This window comes from Nerophis lumbriciformis, linkage group LG02 (genome assembly GCF_033978685.3).
Source record: "Nerophis lumbriciformis linkage group LG02, RoL_Nlum_v2.1, whole genome shotgun sequence".
In the NCBI taxonomy this organism is placed as follows: domain Eukaryota; kingdom Metazoa; phylum Chordata; class Actinopteri; order Syngnathiformes; family Syngnathidae; genus Nerophis; species Nerophis lumbriciformis.
Genome location: NC_084549.2, coordinates 66,882,877 through 66,906,391, shown reverse-complemented (window position 1 = coordinate 66,906,391; position 23,515 = coordinate 66,882,877). Strand labels below are relative to the sequence as shown.

The window sequence follows — 23,515 nt, the reverse complement described above, 5'->3', positions numbered from 1 at the left end:
ATTACGGCTGGAATTCACAGTACTTGAATCTTAGGAAAAATAAATTAATCTATCGATCAATCGTTACACCCCTATTGATGAAGTATTTTAAAACCTACAGATAGTTTTTTTTTTTTTTTAATGAGATGTTTTGAGGCCCCTGGAAATCCCGGGTGCCCAAGCAACTGCCCGTGTTTGCCTAATAATGGTAAGTCCGCCCTTGTTTCCGTTGTTCAAAACCGTGTCTCCTAAGGGTGTAACGGTACACAAAAATTTTGGTTCGGTACGTACCTCGGTTTAGAGGTCACGGTTCGGTTCATTTTCGGTACAGTAAGAAAACAACATAAAATACATTTTCTGGTTATTTATTTACCAAAATTTGTAAACAATGGCTTTATCCTTTTAACATTGCTTTAAAATAGCTCTGTGTGTGATGCATGTGAGCCACCACTAGGCTGATCAATACAACAGATTATGCTAAGCATAACAATAACATACATATACACACAGGGTCCATTGCCAGGGTTAATGCAGTCAATATATATAAAATAAAAACTAAATAAGATAAAGCTCAGAATTGGTTTCTTAACAAAACCTTTCTACATATAAAGTGCAACATTTCCACATATTAAGTGCAACATTAAACTGCTTCAAGTTGTTGCTCAGATTAAATAAAATGACAAAACTTTTCTTCTAAATAAAAAGTGCAACATTAAACAGTTTCAAGTCAACTCAGCCTCAGATTAACTCCCCCCCCCCCCCAGCCTTTAACCCTGGTGACTTTCACTCAATTTTCATGTTTTTTGCCAGAAAAATTAGTTTATCCACATTGTCTGCAGAAAGAGCAGACCTTAAAATGTCTCCAGCTGTGGAAAATACCCTTTGGCTGGGCACGCAGGTAGCAGGTATGGCGAGGTAGTGCCTGGCTAACTTGACAGTAAGAGGATATATGGGCTCATTGTTCTTCCACCATAGAAGTTGGTCAAAATCTAGTTTTTAATGCAATATGGTCTTAAATCTGCTGCTATAAAAACACCAACGGCATTTGTTATTGCTTTAGCCCTGCCTGACTCGCCGAGGAGAGGCTGCTTGAATGCGATGTTTGCACGACGCTCGTCTTTATCTTTGTTGAAGCGATGTTATCCATTGTTGTATCGCACCGCGAAGCCGAAATGTTCCCAAACGGGAGATCTTAACAAGGCAGGAGGGTCTTCCAACTCTGGCTTTTTGCATTTTGTAGTAGCCCGGTCATAGCTAGCATGCTAGCATTGTTTACACAACGTGCGGTGCGCTACTTAATATGTCCGTGTGGAAACTCGTTCGGTGCACCTCCGTTCCGAACCGAACCCCCCATACCGAAAAGGTTCAATACAAATACTTAGTGTCTCCTAAACGCTGACGATGTAGCACTAAACATGATCGAAAACTCTCATCGTCCTCGCTAAGGGGCTCCAAATGTTTAATTTACAACTTTCGTGGTCTTCCTCGCCGCTCTTAACCTGTCATTCTGGAAGCTAACACATGTTTGGTGCTGGAAGGAGTCGAGACGTTGGCCAAAAGACCGTTCTTGTCGTGAGCGGAAGTGTGGAGTCATGTTAAGGAGGAAGTGGGCAACCACGCGTTAAAACCACCTGCTTGACTGTCTTGGGAAGGTAGTTTGAAAAGCTGACGTGACGTGGTCTTCATTGTGTCTCCTCAGTGACCATGGTGGGCGAACGCCGCAACGGGAACCTGCTGGTCCAGATCGGCCCGCGCTTGCAGGCGTATCCCGAGGAGCTGATCCGCCAGCGCCGCACCCACGACGGCCAGATCGAGTACCTGATTCGCTGGTGCCTCGCCGCCGTCGACGACGGAACCGCATCCGGGGGGGTCAACTGCGCCGGCTCCGGTGGCGGCGTCAGCCCCGGGGCGGGCGGTTCCGGCGGCTCCACATCCGGGGACGTGAAATCGGAGAACGTCCTGATGTGGATGTCCATGGAGGACGTGTACGCCAACTGCCCCTCGCTGCTGGGGAAGAGGAAAGCCGACTCGCAGCGGCCTCTGCAGCCGCAGGAGACGCAGGGCGAGGAAGAGGCGTGCGCGGCCGAGGGCACGTTTGACGAGACCGAGCTGCTGGACATGAAGGAGGACGTGAAGAACCTGGTGCGTCGTGCCAGGAAGCAGATGGCCAAAAAGAGCGAGCTGTCCATCAGCATCACGCACACCATCCACGTGCTGAGCGCCTACGCCAGCATCGGCTCGCTGGTGGGCGTCTTCAAGGAGACGGGCGCCCTCAACCTGCTGATGGAGCTGCTGTGCAACAAGGAGACGCAGACCAGGCGCAGCGCCGGCAAGATGCTGCGAGCACTGGCGTCCCACGACGCAGGTAAGGCCGTCACCGTGGTAACCACTTACGTGTGTAGCAGGAGTTCTAGGCTGCCCTCGCCAATCATCAAAAGGACATCATTGGCGTCCAAAAGGACCGCAGAGTCTTGACCCCGAGAGACAAACGCTAAAAACTCTCTCGTTCTTGTCGTCCGGCCATGCTTCTTCCAGAATCATCTTGAGGCACAAGTGTCCAAAGGTTCTCTTTGCTGGTTCTGGTGCACCCCCTGCTTCTGCGCATGTGTAATGTGTACCGTAATTGCGCGTTGAAGGAAACTGTCACGCAAGTCCAATCGTTACAGTAAATGTCGACTTCAAATGTCAAATCAAGTGCCACAAGGCATGCTGGGAGCGCTTTTGGTTTTCCATAACAAGTGATGGGCAAGCGCCCGTATTTTTCAGACTATAAGGCGCACTGAAAATCATTTTTTCTCAAAAATCGATAGTGCGCCTTATAACCTGGTCCGCCTAATGTACGGATTAATTTTGGTTGTGCTTACAACCCTCGAAACAATTTTATTTGGTAAGTGGTGTAATGATAGGTGTGATCAGTAGATGGCAGTCAATCTTAAGAGATACAGTACGTGTGGACTGCAAGTGGACACCCCGCCCCCTCTTCAATGAATGACGCTAGCAAGTACCCGTAATCAAGCAACACCAAAACTTTGATGTTTCATTGAGAATATAGAACCTTACCCACAGGGCTCAAAAATCTGTCAAAATGTTTCAGTAGAACTTTGGTACGTGACGAAGCCGCACCGCTTGAACGCGCAGCAATACGGCTACCTAGTCAGATGTACTGTGCTTCAACATACGGGTATTAATACGGTTTGTGTATAAGGACCCCAACACTAAAATTGGCCCTTGTGTGTGAATGTGAGTGTGAATGTTGTCTGTCTATCTGTGTTGGCCCTGTGATGAGGTGGCGACTCGTCCAGGGTGTACCCCGCCTACCGCCCGAATGCAGCTGAGATAGGCTCCAGCGACCCCGACAGGGACAAGCGCTAGAAAATGGATGGATGGACCCCAAATGACACCTATTAGGAGTCATATTATCTGGTGTTTTGTTTCGCAGTATTATGCTTACCTTATTGGTACCTGCTGATGTGTATTTGGGATCCTCATAATTGCCCAAATTTGTGCACATCCGCCATTGTGGTCCGCGCCGTCGTCAATAAGCTCCTTCCTTTCCACTCTTCTCTTGTTGGGGGGAATTTATCCTCCGCTGTTGCCATTTCTAATACAAGGTAGCGTACAGTTCTAACTTATACATGTCAGTAGAGTCGCTATGGAAGCGCTAAAAACTGCCGGTACAATAGGGATGAAGGGGAGGAGAAGCTTTCGAAGTGGAGACGTAACAATAAGCTCTTAAAATGAAGGCGCAAAAATAAGGAATATGTAAAAAATGCTTCATAAAGTTTAACAAAATAGTGCAAAGTGTGAAAATGTAAACTTAGAGAAACCTGAGAATAACTATTTTCTGCAGGTTTAGTGCCAGGAAGTTACAGCTGTGCAACGTTTAATTTGGTCTGTTATTTTTATTTAAGTATGGAAATTAATTTGGGTTATGCAGTAATTATTGATTAAATATTATTGAACCAAATTAATATTTTAAAGTAGTACATTTGTTATATTTTGTTATTTATACAGTCCTGCACTTTAGTTCCCACATGTTGATGGACGTGGGTTGAAAAAAATCCAAAAAGCTGCCACACCGTCAATGTGACTTTTTCTGTTTTATTTACAATTTCTTCGCTCTCTGGGGCACTCATTTTTAATTTATTTTTATACTCCGTGCAGAGAATCAACAGTGAGCTGGCGCAACCTAACTTGATAGTTGATACTGTTACGTGATTGGCTGTTTAGCATGTCCCATCCTGTTTTGCTAGCTTTACAGACCGCGAGTGCCTTCGTTCATGCAACCAACCGTGCTTCATTCTCCAAAAAAGATATATATATTTTGTATTGATTGATATCAATTACATGTCTATCGCAATATATATTGATATAGTTTTATTGACCCAGCCCTAGCCTCCCTCCTCCCTGAACGCTTTGCTAACACAGCTGGGAACTGTCAAGTTAGCCGCAACAAAACGGAACGTTTATAAAATGTTTAAAAATAATGTCAATTAAATAAAAGTACAGATAAATGGCCTATTGAAGCACCCGAAAAAGAAACCTACGTTTAAACAAGACCCTCGCCTAATGTGGTGTCTGCCACAGCTGCGGGCAATGTTTTGATTTTGTTTCCTGGTTTTAAAGCGTCATGACCCGCTCTATCTTGCCTCTGATTGGCCTGCCGTAACGTTTTGCCTCAACCATAGCTAATCGTGACTCATCATACGTAAACCTGCCAATCATCATGGATTTTCTCATACGTAAACCAACCAATCATTGAGTTTCTCTGTATGTATTTCTCCTTTCTCCCTTAAACTCCGGTAGGGACAAGCAGTAATGGATGGATGGATTTGCAGTCTTATTTTCTCCTTGTAGCTTTTATGGACGTTACGTCGCTACATGGGTGTAAAAATAGCTACGGTACACCAATCGCTATCGGTTTAAAAAGTAGCTTGTAGCTCGTTACTGCCATCACCGGCCATAACCAAATAAATCGTACATTTGATCGTCTCTAGCGTAAAACTTCAATATGTAATAATTACCTTTCTGCGTTCCTTGGATTCATGCGCAGATGCAGAGGTGCATGAATTCCAAAGGGGAGCACGTCTTGCCAGATCACCGGTCTTTGCAACTGCCACCATGTTTGTTCTGAACCAACGATTAAAGGGGAACATTATCACAATTTCAGAAGGGTTAAAACCATTAATGATAAATAAATGATAAATGGGTTGTACTTGTATAGCGCTTTTCTACCTTCAAGGTACTCAAAGCGCTTTGACACTACTTCCACATTTACCCATTCACACACACATTCACACACTGATGGAGGGAGCTGCCATGCAAGGCGCTAACCAGCACCCATCAGGAGCAAGGGTGAAGTGTCTTGCTCAGGACACAACGGACATGACGAGGTTGGTACTAGGTGGGGATTGAACCAGGGACCCTCGGGTCGCGCACGGCCATTCTCCCACTGCGCCACGCAGTGGCTTATTTTATTTTTCGAAGTTTTTTTCAAAATTTGACTCATCACACAATATCCCTAAAAAAAGCTTCAAAGTGCCTGATTTTAACCATCGTTATATACACCCGTCCATTTTCCTGTGACGTCACACAGTGATGCCAATACAAACAAACATGGCGGTTAGAACAGCAAGGTATAGCGACATTAGCTCGGATTCAGACTCTGATTTCAGCGGCTTAAGCGATTCAACAGATTACGCATGTATTAAAACGGATGGTTGTAGTGTGGAGGCAGGTAGCGAAAACGAAATTGAAGAAGAAACTGAAGCTATTGAGCCATATCGGTTTGAACCGTATGCAAGCGAAACCGACGAAAACGACACGACAGCCAGCGACACGGGAGAGAGCGAGGACGAATTCGGCAATCGCCTTCTAACCAACGATCGGTATGTGTTTGTTTGGCATTGAAGGAAACTAACAACTATGAACTAGGTTTACAGCATATGAAATACATTTGTCAACAACATGCACTTTGAGAGTGCAGACAGCCCAGTTTTCATCAATTAATATATTCTGTAGACATACCCTCATCCGCTCTCTTTTCCTGAAAGCTGATCTGTCCAGTCCAGTTGGAAATGCATCTGCTTTGAGTGTCGCAGGATATCCACACATTCTTGCCATCTCTGTCGTAGCATAGCTTTCGTCGGTAAAGTGTGCGGAACAAACGTCCAATTTCTTGCCACTTTCGTATCTTTGGGCCACTGGTGCAACTTGAATCCGGCCCTGTTCGTGTTGTTACACCCTCCGAGGCATGATGTCTCCAAGGTACGGAAAACAGTCGAAAAAACGGAAAATAACAGAGCTGATTTGACTCGGTGTTTGTAATGTGTTTGAGAAAATGGAGGATTGCTTCCCGATGGGACGTCACGTTGTGACGTCATCGCTCCGAGAGCGAATAATAGAAAGGCGTTTAATTCGCCAAAATTCACCCATTTAGAGTTCGAAAACCGGTTAAAAAAATATGGTCTTTTTTCTGCAACATCAAGTATATATTGACGCTTACATAGGTCTGGTGATAATGTTCCCCTTTAAAGTCCCTTGGATCCAGCAGAATTCTTTGTCTGATTGTGTCGACGCTTGCGGTGCCTTTGAATGTAGCTCGTGATGACGCTCATTTTTTTAGAGCTCCACTAAAGTCATGTGACGTGTGGTCCGCAGGCAGCCGAGCCTACGTGCTGCTGTCGCTCAGCCAGCAGGACGGCATCGAGCAACACATGGACTTCGATAACCGCTACACGCTGCTCGAACTGTTTGCTGAAACCACGTCTTCTGAGGAGCACGGCATCTCTTTTGAGAGCATCCACCTGCCACAGGTGACCTGGCAACCAATGAGCGAAGGGTCGTTACCGTGAACTGATTGATGAATTAGCTTTCGTGTGCCTCCAGATTCCAGGGAAGCTGCTCTTCTCTCTGGTCAAGCGTTACCTGTGCGTCACCTCGCTGATGGACAAGCTCAACACGGTGGGTGTGGACTCCAGCTCCGACAGACAGGAAGCCAGCTGCTCCCCCGCGTCTTCCTCGTCCACCTCCACCTGTAGCCACCAGACTGAGCGGCTTCGTGTCCAGTGTGAGTTTGAGTTCACCATGGCCATGGCCAACTTGATTTCCGAGCTGGTGCGCGTCATGGGTTGGGACCGCAAGTTGTCCCATGGCTCAGCCCCGCTCTACAGAGGAGACGGCGCTTGGGCGAAGGGGGCGGATGCCTCCCTGCCCATTTGGAGATCCATCTTCCAGCCTCGCTTCAGCAGCTTGCCCGTTGTGATCGGCGCCGCCCAGGACGCCAGCCCGCATGGCGGCGCAGCCTCAAAGAAGAAGGCCGGGAATGGCTACAAAACACGCTCCGATTTTGCCAGTCGCTCGGCCTACGTGGAGTACGTCCAGGACAACCTGAAGAGTGGCATGGCGCTCCGCATGCTCGAGGACTACGAGGAAGTGAGCGCAGGAGACCAAGGAGAGTTCCGCTACAGCAACGACGGCTCGCCGCCCGTTCAGGTGAGTTTGTCTCGTTCCTTCTGAAATGGGGACTCAGCTGGACTGACGCTGTGGTGTGTAGGTGTACTGGAACGCTCTACGCAGGACTTACTGGGTCCACTGGCACATGGTGGAGATTTTGGGAAGCGGTAGCAGTGGTCCGGCCGACAAGGAGACCATGGAGAAGGCATCCTCCCTGACGGAAACCATCAGACTTACCTCAGGTAGGAGGTGATATTTGGCTGTCTGCGTTTGCTCCATCGTCTTCTTGTTCTTCTTGTTCCCTCAGCCAGCCAGACCATCTTCTCCAAACCCCCCGGCGGCCTCTACTCTCTGCCCTACTTGGCCGACAATCCGCAGACGGAGCCCGCAGCTCTGAGCCGTGCCGAGTGGTGGGAGGTCCTCTTCTTCATCAAGAAGCTGGAAGGGAAGGAGCAACATGAAGTCAACCACCTCCTCTTGCTCAGCCTCGGCGACCAGGTGCGTCTCCGGTGTACCCACTCATAGCATGCCGGCAAATATTATGTGAAAGGCGTCTCTGATTTGTTATCTTTCAACCCAGGAGGCGGAGCTTGACGACGCTGCGCTGATTAGTCTGCTCGTCCCTGGAGACGTGGCCAAGAAGGTCCTACACTACCTGAAGCAACACCTGCCGTCTTCCTGCCTCAGCGAGCTGCTCTGCTCGCACGCCTTCTGCAAACACTACCTTAGATCAGGAGGAGGATGTTTGGAGGACGAAGAGCTGCCGGGTGAGGAGGACACTTCCTGCTCCTTGAGGCTGCTGAGCTCAGAGCATTCTGACCGCCCTAAATGTGTTTGCCTTGCAGAAGGAGCAGCAGGCGTGTGCGCCTCCTCTGTGATAGTCTCCAAGAGAGCCAAGAAGGAACTTCCTGCTGAGTCAGCATGCAGCAGCCCCGACACGGAGAGCGAGTTTCCTCAGGAGGATTCCAGCAAATATCCTGAAGGTCTGGAGGAGAAGATGAAGGGTGAGTCCAGTTTAGCCAGAGCAGCACCAGCTCTTCTTGCCACACCCGGAGTGTACGTATTAAATGTTTGACACTTTGCTCCCCTTTCTGCTAATCTGCAGTCTTTAACTGTCCTCGTGTCCTGGGCAAGAAGACATTGCTGGAGAAGTTGGGGGAGGTGGTGGACATGCTCAGGAAAGGAGGTTACAGATGGGACATTGTCCAGAACTTGGCTGGCGTCATCTTCATCACCAGGTTGCTAGAGGACAAGGTGACACAGGAGAAGAACTCTATGAGGAGCGACGGTGTCCAGGGCATACGGTGAGACCAATGTTGTCATGTCCTATGGAAGTTAGGTTGTCTTATGGTTGTTAGAAGGTTGTCTTACCATTGTGAGCAAGTTGTCTTATGGTTGCCTTATGGTTGTTAGAAGGTTGTCTTATGGTTGTTAGAAGGTTGTCTTATGGTTGTTAGAAGGTTGTCTTATGGTTGTTAGAAGGTTGTCTTATGGTTGTTAGAAGGTTGTCTTATGGTTGTTAGAAGGTTGTCTTATGGTTGTTAGAAGGTTGTCTTATGGTTGTTAGAAGGTTGTCTTATGGTTGTTAGAAGGTTGTCTTATGGTCGTTAGAAGGTTGTCTTATGGTCGTTAGAAGGTTGTCTTATGGTCGTTAGAAGGTTGTCTTATGGTCGTTAGAATGATGTCTTATGGTCGTTAGAATGGTGTCTTTTGGATATTAGAATGGTGTCTTCTGGATGTTAGAATGGTGTCTTCTGGATGTTAGAATGGTGTCTTCTGGATGTTAAAATGGTGTCTTCTGGGCGTTGGAAGGGCGTCTTCTGGGCGTTGGAAGGGCGTCTTCTGGGCGTTGGAAGGCCGTCTTCTGGGCGTTGGAAGGGCGTCTTTTGGACGTTGGAAGGGCGTCTTTTGGACGTTGGAAGGGCGTCTTTAGGACGTTGGAAGGGCGTCTTGTGGACGTTGGAAGGGCGTCTTGTGGACGTTGGAGAAAGGGCGTCTTGTGGACGTTGGAGAAAGGGCGTCTTGTGGACGTTGGAGAAAGGGCGTCTTGTGGACGTTGGAGAAAGGGCGTCTTGTGGATGTTGGAAGGTCCTCCAGTGGATGTTGGAAGGTCCTCCAGTGGATGTTGGAAGGTCCTCCAGTGGATGTTGGAAGGTTTTCTTATGGATGCTGTCTTCTGAATGTTGTCCTCCAACAGGGACAAAGTGCTGAAGCTGCTGGTAGAGCTTCTGGGCTCCTCCTGCAGAAACGTGGTGACATGCACGTTGAGGCTCACACACATGCTCATGCTGAGATACGAGTGGAGAGTTCCCTTCGCCACAGAGGGCGGAGTCAAAGCTATACTGACGTGCATGCAGGAGCTCTCCAACATGTCACATGTGCAACAGCTGGCGTTGGCGGTGAGACACGCACACACACACACACACACACACACACACACACACACACACACACACACACACACACACACACACACACACAGCCAATTAGCGTCCAGGTGCTTGATGTGGAGTGTCTTCAGACTCTGAAGGTCATCACCGGCGCCAGTAAACACGACCTGTGCGGCCTCAGCAGCGTTCTTGCCCTCTCGGAGTCCGGCACTCAGATGATGCTGGAGATCTTTGCCAGCATCGGCTCGGCCACGCCAGAAGGCTCCAAGGGTCTGTTGGCGTCCATCCCCGCCGCTGTGGACCTGATGCTGAAGACCAAAGGGTAAGTTCGACTTTGGGCGCGACGGGAAGGCATTTCATTAACCAAGCACGCCGCGCCTCCGCAGGTGTACGCCGGCGGTGCGCAACGGCCTCCTCGTCATCGTCATGCTCGTCTCCAACCACAAGAGTCTGGCTGAGCAGCTGGTGTCCTGCGACGTCACCGCTGTCCTGAAGAAGTGCCTGATGCTGTCCCAGAACGAGACGATGCTGGCCATCATAGCTCTCAACCACATCTTCATGGTGCACAAGCTGGAGAGCAAAGGTACCCTTCCTCATCCTCCTCTTCCTCACTCGCCTCGCCCCCATCAGTTTCAGCTGTCAGTTTTTGTCTCTGTCAGATCGTCCCGAGCAGTTGGACCTGAAGGACACGCAGCTCCAGATGTTGCTGCTGAGTCTGAGGGAGATGACGGCCACTAAAGAAGTCATCCTCACCCTGGAGCAGCTGCTGTGTGACCCTTCTTCACAGCTGGACGACCAGCGTGTCCAGGTACTTTAACTTAAACAAATATTGAACATCTGAAAGTACTTTTTTTTTCCCAGTAGGAAAAACTAGGTTAGGTTATCTATTTTAATGGTGGGTCGGGGTGTTGAGAAGGGTGCAACTGCATGACCTTTATTGCCCCCTAGTGGTGAAAAAGTCTAACTCTCATAACTTCTGTCCACATGCACCAATCAGCCTGCATTTTTTATGAGGTGTTGGGTGGGACCTAACAGCATGAATACTGCAAAGCCCGTGGTGAAAAATTATAACTGTCATTTCTTCCGTCCACATGCTTCAATCTGCCTGAAATTTTTTATAGTGGGTTGGAGTGTTGGGTGGGAAGCAACTGCATAACTACTGCTGCTCCTCTATCGCCCCCTTGTGGTGAAAAATTATAACTCTAACTTCTGTTATGCACCAATCATCCTGAAATGTTTTATGGTGGGTCGGAATGTTGGGTTGGATCCAACGGCATGAATACTGCCGCGCATTTATCGCCCCCTTGTGGTGAAAAATGTTAGCTGTCATAACTTCATGCTCTGATCTTACTAAAAGTTTTGATGGCGGGTCGGGGTGGAGGATGGCACCCAACTGCATAACTACTACAGTGCCTTTATCGCCCCCTACTGGTGAAAATGTTTATATAACTCTCAGCACTTCCGTCCACATGCTCCAATCTTCCCGATATGTTTTATGATGGGTTGGGGTGTTGGGTGGGAGCAACTGCGTAACTACTACAGCGCTTTTATTGCCCCCTTCTGGTAAAAAATCATAACTGTCAGACCTTCTTTCCACAGGCTCCAATCATCCGGAATTTTTTTCTAGTGGGTTGGGGTGTTGGGTGAAACGCAACTGCATAACTACTACAGCGCCTTTATCGCCCCCTTCTGGTGAAAAATTATAATTATCATAACTTCCTTACACATGCTTTGATCTTCCTGAAAGTTTTGTTGGCGGGTCGAGGTGTCGGGTGGGACTCGCGTGAACCCTACATTGCAAGGGGGTGAGGACCCGTGCAAAGCTGCTCGTAGCTTTAATTTTTGTTACTTTGCGGAACTTCGCACTAGCGAGCTGCAAGGCTCTTTGTCCGTGCTTCCTGTGTGTGTAAAGCTGGCAGTCTCGCCTCTGCACACCGAGACAAAAATTGAGGCTGAGTGGAAAGAGGGCTCACTGTGTCCAGTTAATTAAATAAATGTCTTTAGGTGCTGACAGTGATGCACAGAGTGAGACCTCTTTCTCCCTGTTTGAAGCGACAAAGTCTTAAGATTGTGCAAAGAGCAAGAATAGGTTCAACTAGAGATGTCCGATAATGGCTTTTTTGCCGATATTCCGATATTGTCCAACTCTTAATTACCGATGTATACAGTCGTGGAATTAACACATTATTATGCCTAATTTTGTTGTGATGCCCCGCTGGATGCGGGAGGTGTATTTTGTTGCGTCCCGGAAGAGTTAGTGCTGTAAAGGGTTCTCGGTATTTGTTTTGTTGTGTTTATGTTGTGTTACGGTGCCGGATGTTCTCCCGAAATGTGTTTCTCATTTTTGTTTGGTGTGGGTTCACAGTGTGGCGCATATTTGTAACAGTGTTAAAGTTGTTTATACGGCCATCCTCAGTGTGACCTGTATGGCTGTTGACCAAGTATGGTTGCATTCACTTGTGTGTGTGTGTGAAAAGCCGTACATATTATGTGACTGGGCCGGCACGCAAAGGCAGTGCCTTTTAAGGTTTATTGGCGCTCTGTACTTCTCCCTACGTCCGTGTACCCAGCGGCGTTTTAAAAAGTCATACATTTTTGCCCTGGCTCAGGCAGTCATCCCATCCTGCCTGAAGTCATCTACAATAATCCCGGTGCCGAAGAAGTCTCCCATCACCAGCCTGAATGATTACCGACCAGTGGCCCTCACTCCGGTAATCATGAAGTGCTTCGAGCGACTTGTTCTCCAGCACATCAAGGACCATATCCCTCCAGACTTCGACCCCCACCAGTTCGCATACCGGGTGAACAGGTCCACAGAGGACGCCATCGCTGTTGCTCTCCACTCTGCTCTGAACCACCTGGAGCAGCAGCAGAGCTACGTCCGGATGCTCTCTGTGGACTATAGCTCTGCCTTCAATACAATAATCCCGGACAGACTCTGCAATAAACTGGACACTCTTGGCCTCCCCCCTCTCACAAACGCCTGGATAAGGGACTTCCTAACGGACCGACCCCAGAATGTGAGACTTGGCCCGCACCTCTCATCCTCCCGCACGCTGAGCATCGGCTCCCCACAGGGCTGTGTGCTGAGCCCCCTCCTCTACTGCCTTTACACCCATGACTGCAGTCCGGCCCACAGTGACAACCTTACCGTCAAGTTCGCCGACGATACCACAGTGGTCGGGCTCATCTCCAGGGGTGACGAGGCTGCCTACAGAGAGGAGGTCCTGAAGCTGACGGCCTGGTCTTCGGAGAACAACCTCGCTCTCAACACCAGCAAGACCAGAGAGATCATCGTCGACTTCAGGAGGAGCAGCACCGACCCTGCCCCCCTCTACATCAACGGCGAGCGTGTAGAGAGGGTCCACACCTTCAGGTACCTTGGAGTCCATATCTCTAATGACTTCTCCTGGACAGTCAACACCACATCAATCATCAAGAAGGCTCAGCAGCGGCTACACTTCCTTAGAGTCCTCGGGAAGTACAACCTGAAGCCTGACCTGCTGCTGACCTTCTACCGCTCGTCCATCGAGAGCCTGCTGACCTACTGTATTACGGTATGGTACGGCAGCTGCACTGCAGCAGACAGGGAGAGGCTGCAAAGAGTGGTCAAGACGGCTCAGAAGATCATCGGCCGCCCTCTCCCCTCTCTGACGGACATCTACACCTCCCGCTGCCTCAACAGAGCCAGTGCCATCATCAAGGACAGCACCCACCCTGGCTCTGACCTGTTCCACCTGCTGCCCTCTGGGAAGCGCTACAGGTGCATTAAAACCAAAACAAACAGGCTAAAGAACAGCTTCTTCCCCAGGGCCATAACCATCCTGAACGGACTGCCCCATTGTCCCTCATAACTGCCTTCTCTTCGGTGCAATAACCCATTCCACCAACCACCCTGTTTTTGTTTTTGTTTTTTTCATGTATATATTCATTTCACACCATATTCATTGCACTTCTACATTTTTTATATTTTTATATATTTGCACATTGTTTTTCTAGCATGCACACATCGCACTGTATGGAATGGCCTCAATCTCGTTACCTTGCGTAATGACAATAAAGCTGATTCTGATTCTGATTCTGATTTTACTTTTTGAAACAGATACCGATAATTTTCGATATTACATTTTAAAGGGGAACATAATGACAATTTCAGAATTGTTAAAACCATTAAAAATCAGTTCCCAGTGGCTTATTATATTTTTCGAAGTTTTTTTCAAAATTTTAACCATTTTAACCAGCTTCAAAGTGCCTGATTTTAACCATCGTTATAAACACCCGTCCATTTTCCTGTGACGTCACATAGTGAAGCCAACACAAACAAACATGGCGGAAAGAACAGCAAGCTATAGCGACATTAGCTCGGATTCATGCTCGGGTTTCAGCGACTTAAGCGGAACAGATTACCGGTACGAATGTATTGAAACGGATGGTTGTAGTGTGGAGGCAGGTAGCGAAAACGAAATTGAAGAAGAAACTGAAGCTATTGAGCCATATCGGTTTGAACCGTATGCAAGCGAAACAGACGAAAACGACACGACAGCCAGCGACACGGGAGGAATTCGGCGATCGCCTTCTAACCAACGATTGGTATGTGTTTGTTTGGCATTAAAGGAAACTAACAACTATGAACTAGGTTTACAGCATATGAAATACATTTGGCAACAACATGCACTTTGAGAGTGCAGACAGCCCAATTTTCATCAATTAATATATTCTGTACACATACCCTCATCCGCGCTCTTTTCCTGAAAGCTGATCTGTCCAGTTTTGGAGTTGATGTCAGCAGGCCAGGGAAGCTAGGGTCGATATTCTTCTCTTGATCATCTTCGCTGGCATAAGGGACGGTGTGAGCCAAGACATCCAGGGGGTTTAGCTCGCTCGTCTGCGGGAACAAACTGCCGCCATTGCTTGCCGTGCTACCGAGGTCCTTTGTCCCTGAATTGCTCACACACTCCGGCAGATTCAATGGCGGTCTGGCGGCAGATTTCTTTGACTTTATCGTTGGAAATGCATCTGCTTTGAGTGTCGCAGGATATCCACACATTCTTGCCATCTCTGTCGTAGCATAGCTTTTGTCGGTAAAGTGTGCGGAACAAACGTCCAATTTCTTGCCACTTTCGCATCTTTGGGCCACTGGTGCAACTTGAATCTGTCCCTGTTCGTGTTGTTACACCCTCCGACAACACACCGACGAGGCATGATGTCTCCAAGGTACGGAAAACAGTCGAAAAAACGGAAAATAACAGAGCTGATTTGACTCGGTGTTTGAGAAAATGGCGGATTGCTTCCCGATGTGACGCCACGTTGTGACGTCATCGCTCCGAGAGCGAATATTAGAAAGGCGTTTAATTCGCCAAAATTCACCCATTTAGAGTTCGGAAATCGGTTAAAAAAATATATGGTCTTTTTTCTGCAACATCAAGGTATATATTGACGCTTACATAGGTCTGGTGATAATGTTCCCCTTTAAAGCATTTATCGACATCTGTAGGTTCAACCCTTATTCATGTTCCTTCATTGTTTCTGATCTTTTGTGTTCTCAGGTGTCACAGAATCGAGACACTTTTCAGGACTTGGTCCGTCTGATGGAGCATCTCCGAGCGGACCGGGCCGTCCAGCTGTCAATCCTCCGGTACAAACATGTTGTGAACCTTACCTCGCCATGCTACTCTGGCGCCATCTGTTGGTGACTTATAAATGATTGAATGACTTCTGCTTTTTGTTTCTTGCTCATACCAGAATCCTGAATAAGTTTTTGGACAGCTACCAGGAGGATGCGCTCCCGTGGCACGAGAGCATCGAGCCCTGCCTGGCGTCCATGACGGCCTTTTTCAGCGACAAAGAGGTGAGGACCAACAGAGCGGAACGCTGAAGCAGAAAATGGCTGACCAGCACCGCCGGCACCGTGCTGTGCGCAGGTGATGCAGCAGTTCATCCGCTTCCTGTACCGCCTGGCGTCTCTAAACAAAGACTACGCCGTGGTCATGTGCCGCCTGGGAACCAAGGAGGCGCTGCTCAAGACGCTGGACAAACACGGCGCCAACCTCCCGCTGGTCGCTGAGCTGCGAGACCTCGTCACCGACTGTGAGAAGTACGCCAGCCTCTACAAGAAGATGACCACCAGCGTCCTCGCTGGCTGCATCCAGGTACTGCAGAGACACATGTAGGACACTTTTGTCGCCTTAGTCGGTGCCTCACTCTGCTTCCTGTGTGCCGTCAGATGGTATTGGGCCAGATTGAGGAGCATCGCCGCAGCCATCAGCCAATCAACATTCCTTTCTTTGACGTCTTCCTCAGGAATCTTTGCCAAGGTGAGACTTTGATTTTAGCTTCTGGCGCCATCCTCGACTTCTGCTCACGCTTCTGTGACCGGTGCTTAGGTTCCAGTGTTGAGCTGAAGGAGGAGAAGTGTTGGGAGAAGGTGGAGGTGTCGTCCAATCACCATCGAGCTAACAAGCTAACTGACAAGAACAGTAAAACGTACTGGGAGTCCAACGGACCCACCGGCTCGCACTTCATCAACATCTTCATGCACAGAGGCGTCATCATCCGGTACTTGACGCTGCCACGCCATCCCTCTTCCCGCCTAGAGTCTTGTAACATACTTCTGTGTGTGGGTGTGTGTGTGTTTGTGTAGGCAGTTGGCCATCCAGGTGGCTAGCGAGGACTCTAGCTACATGCCGGCCCGGATCCTGGTTCTGGGTGGAGATGACCCAGCCAACATCAGCACTGAACTCAACACAGTAAGGACGAGCTGGTCTGCTGTCGTACACTGGATCACATGATGCCCACTGTGTTTGTGTGTGTGTGTGTGTGTAGGTTAATGTGACCACGTCAGCCAATCGGGTGATTCTTCTAGAGAACATGACCAAATTCTGGTCCATCATACAGATCCGCGTCAAGAGATGCCAGCAGGTCAGACTTTGAGCTCATGTCCGTGAGGCCCGTCCTCCGTCCCCACCGCTCCCCACTGACCGCACCTCTTCTGTGCAGGGTGGCATCGACACGAGGGTTCACGGTTTCGAGGTTTTGGGGCCGAAGCCGACGTTCTGGCCCGTGTTCAAAGAGCAGCTGTGCTGTCGGACCTTCTTGTTCTACAGCACCAAGGCGCACACGTGGTGTCAGGAAGTGATGGACGAGCAGACGCAGCTGCTGCAGCTCTTTAATAAGTAGCACACCTTCTCCAAGTCCTGCAGGTTCTTCGCCTTGCTGTTGCTGCATCACTAAGTGTGTGTATTTGTGCGTGTGCGTGCTCAGGCTCAACAGCGCCCTCAAACATGAGCAGATGTTTGCAGACCGTTTCCTGCCAGATGCTGAAGCTGCTGAAGCTCTGGGTCGAACCTGCTGGGAGGCGCTGGTCACACCTATCGTGCACACAATCACCTTTTCAGGTAAAAAAAAAAACACTTTATACCACACGTTACCGTTCACATTACTTCGCAGCTTAATTTAATGCCAAAACTCACCAAACACACACACGTTTTTGTTTACGTCCAGTGATTTGCAAGTTAAAAAACAATGTTCCCACATCTGTGGTCACATTTTCTCATTGTTCCCACTGGGTTGAGTTTTTCTTGCCCTGATGTGGGATCAGATCCAGGGATGTCGTTGTAGTTTATGAAGCCCTTTGAGGCATTTGGGATTAAGGGCTATATGAATAAACTTTGATTAATTGAAAAACAATTTTCTGTATAGGTTGATTGGCAACACTAAAATTGGCCCATGTTGCCAAAGTAAGTGTGAATGTTGTCTGTCTATCTGTGTTGGCCCTGTGATGAGGTGGCGACTTGTCCAGGGTGTACCCCGCCTTCCGCCCGATTGTAGCTGAGATAGGCTCCAGCGCCCCCCGCGACCCCAAAGGGATTAAGCGGTAGAAAATGAATGGATGGATGGATGAAAAAAACTAGAGATGTCCGATAATGGCTTTTTTGCCGATATTCCGATATTGTCCAACTCTAGCGATATCAACCGATACCGATATATGTGGAATTAACACATTATTATGCCTAATTTTGTTGTGATGCCCCACTGGATGCATTAAACAATGTAGCAAGGTTTTCCAAAATAAATCAACTCGAGTTATGAAAAAAAAATGCCAACATGGCACTGCCATATTTATTATTGAAGTCACAAAGTGCATTATTTTTTTTAACATGCCTCAAAACAGCAGCTTGGAATTTGGGACATGCTCTCCCTGAGAGAGCATGAGGAGCTTGAGGTGGGTGGGGTTGGGGGGAGGGGTTTAGGAGTGTATATTGTAGCGTCCCGGAAGAGTTAGTGCTGCAAGGGGTTCTGGGTATTTGTTCTGTTGTGTTTATGTTGTGTTTCAGTGCGGATGTTCTCCCGAAATGTGTTTGTCATTCTTGGTTGGTGTGGGTTCACAGTGTGGCGCATATTTGTAACAGTGTTAAAGTTGTTTATACGGCCACCCTCAGTGTGACCTGTATGGCTGTTGACCAAGTATGCGTTGCATTCACGTGTGTGTGTGTGTGTGTGTGTGTGTGTGTGTGTGTGTGTGTGTGTGTGTGAGAAAAGCCGTAGATATTATGTGACTGGGCCGGCACGCAAAGGCAGTGCCTTTAAGGTTTATTGGCGCTCTGTACTTCTCCCTACGTCCGTGTACACAGCGGCGTTTTGAAAAGTCATACATTTTACTTTTTGAAACCGATGCCGATCATTTTGAAACCGATACCGATAATTTCCGATATTACATTTTAGAGCATTTATCGGCCGATAATATCGGCCGTCCTATATTATCGGACATCTCTAAAAAAAACTGATTCGCAGGTGGAAAAATAGTTTTCTGCAAAGACAAAAACGATTCGCAAGTATAAAAACAATTTTCTTCAAGTTAAAACTTTTTGGCAGTAATATGTCCAATCCACACACTTGCACTTAGAGCACCCGCAATTTGCACTCCACAACAACAGGTGGTGCTGCTCAGTCAATTTAAGGTTGTCAAAGCTACTGTTATTTGCGCATGGTGCCGTCCGCCAAAAATAAGAAAGAAAAAGAAGTTGATAAGTAATTTTGAAATGACAGAGCATCTTACCTTTAGCACAATTCCATTTTCAATAATGTTGTAAATGTATAACTAATAGAACAAAAAAATGTATTAGATTAATATATTGTAATAATAAAACATTAATACAATCAATCAAAGTTGACTTGTATAGCCTTTTTAGCAGGGCTTAATGCCAGCGCTCGTTAGCATTAGTCCTGTTTTTAGCGTGTGAATCTCCGCTAAGGAAATTAAGCATAAAAAATTTGAATTTATCGATAAAATCAACATATTGCCCAAGTCCACTCTGGGATCGCTTTTTTAATTGAAGAAAGTATTTTTTTAATCTTGTAAATAATTTATTTTACTTGCAGTATATTGTTTAATTTACTTGTGAATCGTTGTGTGTGTGAGTAAAAACATTTTTGTGTGTCTGTGGAGTTTTGACAGTAATTTCACTCCATGCGTTACCTTCCAGAATCCTCTGCCACCAGTCCACTGTTGTGGCTGCTCAGCGAGTACCTGGACAACTCTGACTTCGCCCACCGCTGCAAAGGCAGGGCGGCCATCTTCAACTCCCGTGTGAGACGCCTGACGCACCTGTTGGTTCACGTGGACACAAGCCGGTCCGACGGCGAGCAGCTAAAACCTCCCGTCAAGTCAAGTGAGCAAGGATTTAAGTATCATTTGGTATTAAATGAGTGCCGTCGTTCCTGTTTTGGAATTTTTCATGTTCGGTAAAGTAACGTCCAGAAAAAAACAAAGGTCTGTTAAATATTTATTTGATAGCTCAAATAACATCAGATTACAAAGGAACATTGTTTTACGCTGCTACAGAAAAAAGGAGAGGAAGAAGTGAGAGAGAGAGAGGGACCAAAAAATGTTACATAGCTTTTGGTGATAAGGGAGGAGTTTTGCTCAAATGTCCTGTCTCCTGGGAATGGGAGAGAGAAGAAGATTGTCAAATACAAACTGTGGACAAGAATGATTGGTTAAGCTTTGGGTAAGGCAGTTTAACAACATCCATCATAAAAAAATATCCGTTTGGAGAGTAACCTTTGACAAAGGACAAATAGAACATACATTAGTGATCTCCCAACTTTACCGCAGTTTTTGTCCTATTCACGGAGTACCGTAGGTGGGGGTTTGAAGATATCCCCAATGGGCTCCAAGAATGCATAGGGGTCATAAAAAGGTCTTATTTTAGGACAAAAACCAGACCAATGCAGTGAAGACAAAGCCGCACATGCAACAACTTAGACTCACATTGTGGTTTTAGACAAGAGATTACTAAAATATAATTTTGCCATTACATTCCACCAATAATCTGTTTTTCCATTTTCTGTTTCCAGATGGCAAAGAAGCCAAAAACAAGGATCCTGCAACGGCGTCCACTTCAGCTTCGTCAGTGAAGCCAAAAGAGAAGAGCAGCAGCATCGCAGACATCGCCCTCTGTTGGCAGGAGGTGGTGCAGCAGCAGGTGAGGCAACAATTGGATGTGTGACGACTTCACCGCCAGCGTGTGGTTGGACTATCAGGTTCAAACACTGATGACATCTATTAATCAGACAAGAAGCAAGGAATCATGCAGAGACAGAGTTCAATTTAGCTCATGAGGAGAACGCATGGAGCTGCACACTTAGTCACAGTCTCGCCCTACGCTCTAAGGTAGTGGTTCTCAACCTTTTTTCAGTGATGTACCCCATGTGAACATTTTTTTAATTGAAGTACCGCCTAATCAGAGCAAAGCATTTTTGGTTGAGAAAAAAAAAGATAAAGAAGTACCGTATTTTCCGCACCATAAACCGCCCTGGGTTATAAGCCGCGCCTTCAATGAACGGCATATTTCAAAACTTTGTCCACCTATAAGCCGCCCCGTGTTATAAGCCGCATCTAACTGCGCTAAAGGGAATGTCAAAAAAACAGTCAGATAGGTCAGTCAAACTTTAATAATATATTAAAAACCAGCGTGATGTGGGCGCGCATGGAGTCGTATATCAACATGGACGGAGCTGCGTGAAAAAAGCCACCCGGCCTCTTCGCGTAAACTTCCCTTAACCACTCGCTCATCTTTTCTTCATCCATCCATCCCTTCGAGTTAGCTTTTATGATGACGCCGGCTGGAAAGGTCTCTTTTGGCAAGGTCTTCCTTTTGAATATCACCATGGGTGGAAGTTTCTGGCCATTAGCATGGCAAGCTAGAACCACAGTGAAGGATGACTTCTCATTCCCTGTGGTGCGAATATTCACCGTACGTGCTCCCGTTGTATCCACAGTGCGGTTCACAGGAATATCAAAAGTCAGTGGAACCTCGTCCATGTTGATAATGTTCTCTGGCCGGATCTTTTTTTCAGCTATCTTGTTTTTACAATATGCACGGAAAGTAGCCAGCTTTTCTTGAAAGTCTTTAGGCAGTTGCTGTGAAATAGTAGTCCGTGTGCGGATGGAGAGATTGCGTCTTTTCATGAACCGGAATCCTGTCGCTTAGTAGGAGCCATTTTGTGGTCTTTACAGATGTAAACACACAAAGGAAATGAAACGTAATATCCGCGCGCTTCTTCTTCTTCTACGGGGGCGGGTGGTTGCTTACAGTAGAAGAAGAAGCGCTTCCTCTTCTATGGGGGCGGGTGCTTACCTTGGCGGTTGCTTGCCGTAGAAGAAGAAGCACTTCCTCTTCTACGGGGAAAAAAGATGGCGGCTGTTTACCGTAGTTGCGAGACCGAAACTTTATGAAAATGAATCTTAATATTAATCCATATATAAAGCGCACCGGGTTATAAGCCGCACTGTCAGCTTTTGAGTAAATTTGTGGTTTTTAGGTGCGGCTAATAGTGCGGAAAATACGGTAAAATACAGCACTATGTCATCAGTTTCTGATTTATTAAATTGTATAACTGTTGTGGTCTTTCTTGAACTATTTGGAAAAAAAGATATAAAAATAACTAAAAACTTGTTGAAAAATAAACAAGTGATTCAATTATAAATAAAGATTTCTACACATAGAAGTAATCATCAACTTAAAGTGCTCTCTTTGGGGATTGTAATAGAGATCCATCTGGATTCATTAACTTATATCTAAACATTTCTTCATAAAAAAGAAATCTTTAACATCAATATTTATGGAACTTGTCCACAAAAAATCTAGCTGTCAACACTGAATATTGCATTGTTTAATTTCTTTTCACAGTTCTTTTTGACAGACATTTAAAAAAAATCTCACGTACCCCTTGGCATACCTTCAAGTACCCCCAGGGGTACGCGTACCCCCATTTGAGAACCACTGCTCTAAGGTACAGCTGCCGCGCCCCTCTATTTATTCAGGAGTTCCCTAGCCAACATCACTGAGGCCGCCTCTAAAAGGAGTGGTCACATATATCATGCAAAGCAGGTCCAGTACGCACAGTACGTGACGGAATGTGCTGGGGCCTTGTGATTTCTCCTTGTCTCTGCTTTGTCTGCGTGCTGTCGTCTTATCTTCGTTGAGGTCCTTGAAGTCCTTGGCTGTTAGCGGGCTAAAACAAAGATAACATCTGCGGCTGAGGCCACCCTTCAGACAAGAAGTTTTGTCCTTGCACAGACAGGAAAAATACAGTTTGAGCACAATAGCTAATAAATATAGCAACGGACATTAAGCATGCTAAACTTGTGTGATAATACATATACATGATTATTCTAACATGGACTGATGTCATGTATCTTCAATGTGCAGGTGAAGAAGTTCCTGGAGTCCAGCTGCGATCTTCCTGACTTTGTGGAACGTTATCGAACTCTGTACCTGCGGCTGAAGAGCGCCATGGAGGAACTGTTTGGCCAGCAGACCGCCTTTGTCCTGGCCCTGCGTCACGGCTTCTCTGCTGCCTTACTGCAGCTGTCCATCCTCAGAGCCATGCACGTAAGTCCGCCTCCCTAAGTCCTTCATTCGCTGTGGAACCTCTCCACTGAACCAATGGCGGTGGCGTGCAGGTGAGCGAGAGGTTCGCTCAGTACGTGGACCAGTTGCTGCAGAGCGGCAGCTCGCTTTTTGGCAGCGTGGAGACTCTGGAGAAGCTGCAGCAGTTCTTGGAGCCCATGCTCTTCCTGTCTGGCCTGGAGCTCGCCAACACCTTCGAGCATTTCTTCAGGTGATCACACGGCACCAGGTTACCGGGCGGCGACGACGAAGACAACTAACTAGCGGTCGGCGTGTGTGCAGGTACTACATGGCCGACCGGCTCTTGGCGCAGACCAACGTGTGGCTGGAACGTTCCGTGGTGGAGCAGCTGGGCTCCTGCTTTCCGAATCGCTTCCCCCAGCAGATGTTGAAGAACCTGAGCGAGTCCACCGACCTGCAGCAGGAGTTCCACCTGTACCACTTGCAGCAGCTGGACCGCACGCTACACAACCAGCAGGTCCGCAACCTTCACCTGGACCTCAGAAGCCCTCGCTGGCACGTTTTCACGAGAGCCTCTTTTGTGTTGACCACAGATGGAGGAAGAGGAGGAGGAGGAGGAAGGGGACGGCTTTGTGGAGTCCGAGGAGGAAGCAGATGTCAAGGTCCTGGTTCTGTCTCCACGCTGCTGGACCATCTCCTCTCTCTGCTTCCTGGATGAGCCTTCAGAACATTTCCCATCTGAACTGTGCGCCTACCTGACTCGCTTCACCCACTTCTACACACACAGTGAGTAGTGCTGACCCCGCCCACTTGCTG

At 47.5% G+C, this 23,515-nt stretch overlaps 1 protein-coding gene across 3 annotated transcripts in view; it reads left to right on the top strand.

The window, feature by feature from the left end:
- Positions 1-23,515, top strand: part of LOC133610665 (cullin-9) — a 43,537-nt gene that overhangs the window by 7,073 nt on the left and 12,949 nt on the right. For 2 of the 3 annotated variants that reach the window (XM_061967171.2, XM_061967154.2), the window contains exons 2-27: positions 1,679-2,344; positions 6,640-6,794; positions 6,868-7,473; positions 7,535-7,676; positions 7,742-7,932; positions 8,015-8,438; positions 8,540-8,738; positions 9,632-9,833; positions 9,956-10,146; positions 10,211-10,407; positions 10,484-10,632; positions 15,371-15,459; positions 15,567-15,672; positions 15,746-15,973; positions 16,048-16,138; positions 16,208-16,379; positions 16,465-16,570; positions 16,647-16,742; positions 16,821-16,996; positions 17,085-17,218; positions 19,307-19,492; positions 20,181-20,308; positions 22,538-22,720; positions 22,792-22,949; positions 23,021-23,216; positions 23,293-23,485. In XM_061967171.2, coding sequence (XP_061823155.1) covers positions 1,679-2,344; positions 6,640-6,794; positions 6,868-7,473; positions 7,535-7,676; positions 7,742-7,932; positions 8,015-8,438; positions 8,540-8,738; positions 9,632-9,833; positions 9,956-10,146; positions 10,211-10,407; positions 10,484-10,632; positions 15,371-15,459; positions 15,567-15,672; positions 15,746-15,973; positions 16,048-16,138; positions 16,208-16,379; positions 16,465-16,570; positions 16,647-16,742; positions 16,821-16,996; positions 17,085-17,218; positions 19,307-19,492; positions 20,181-20,308; positions 22,538-22,720; positions 22,792-22,949; positions 23,021-23,216; positions 23,293-23,485 — 5,364 coding nt within the window. The remainder of the gene's footprint in view (positions 1-1,678; positions 2,345-6,639; positions 6,795-6,867; positions 7,474-7,534; positions 7,677-7,741; positions 7,933-8,014; positions 8,439-8,539; positions 8,739-9,631; positions 9,834-9,955; positions 10,147-10,210; positions 10,408-10,483; positions 10,633-15,370; positions 15,460-15,566; positions 15,673-15,745; positions 15,974-16,047; positions 16,139-16,207; positions 16,380-16,464; positions 16,571-16,646; positions 16,743-16,820; positions 16,997-17,084; positions 17,219-19,306; positions 19,493-20,180; positions 20,309-22,537; positions 22,721-22,791; positions 22,950-23,020; positions 23,217-23,292; positions 23,486-23,515) is intronic. The other variant, XM_061967164.1, reaches the window with a different exon arrangement.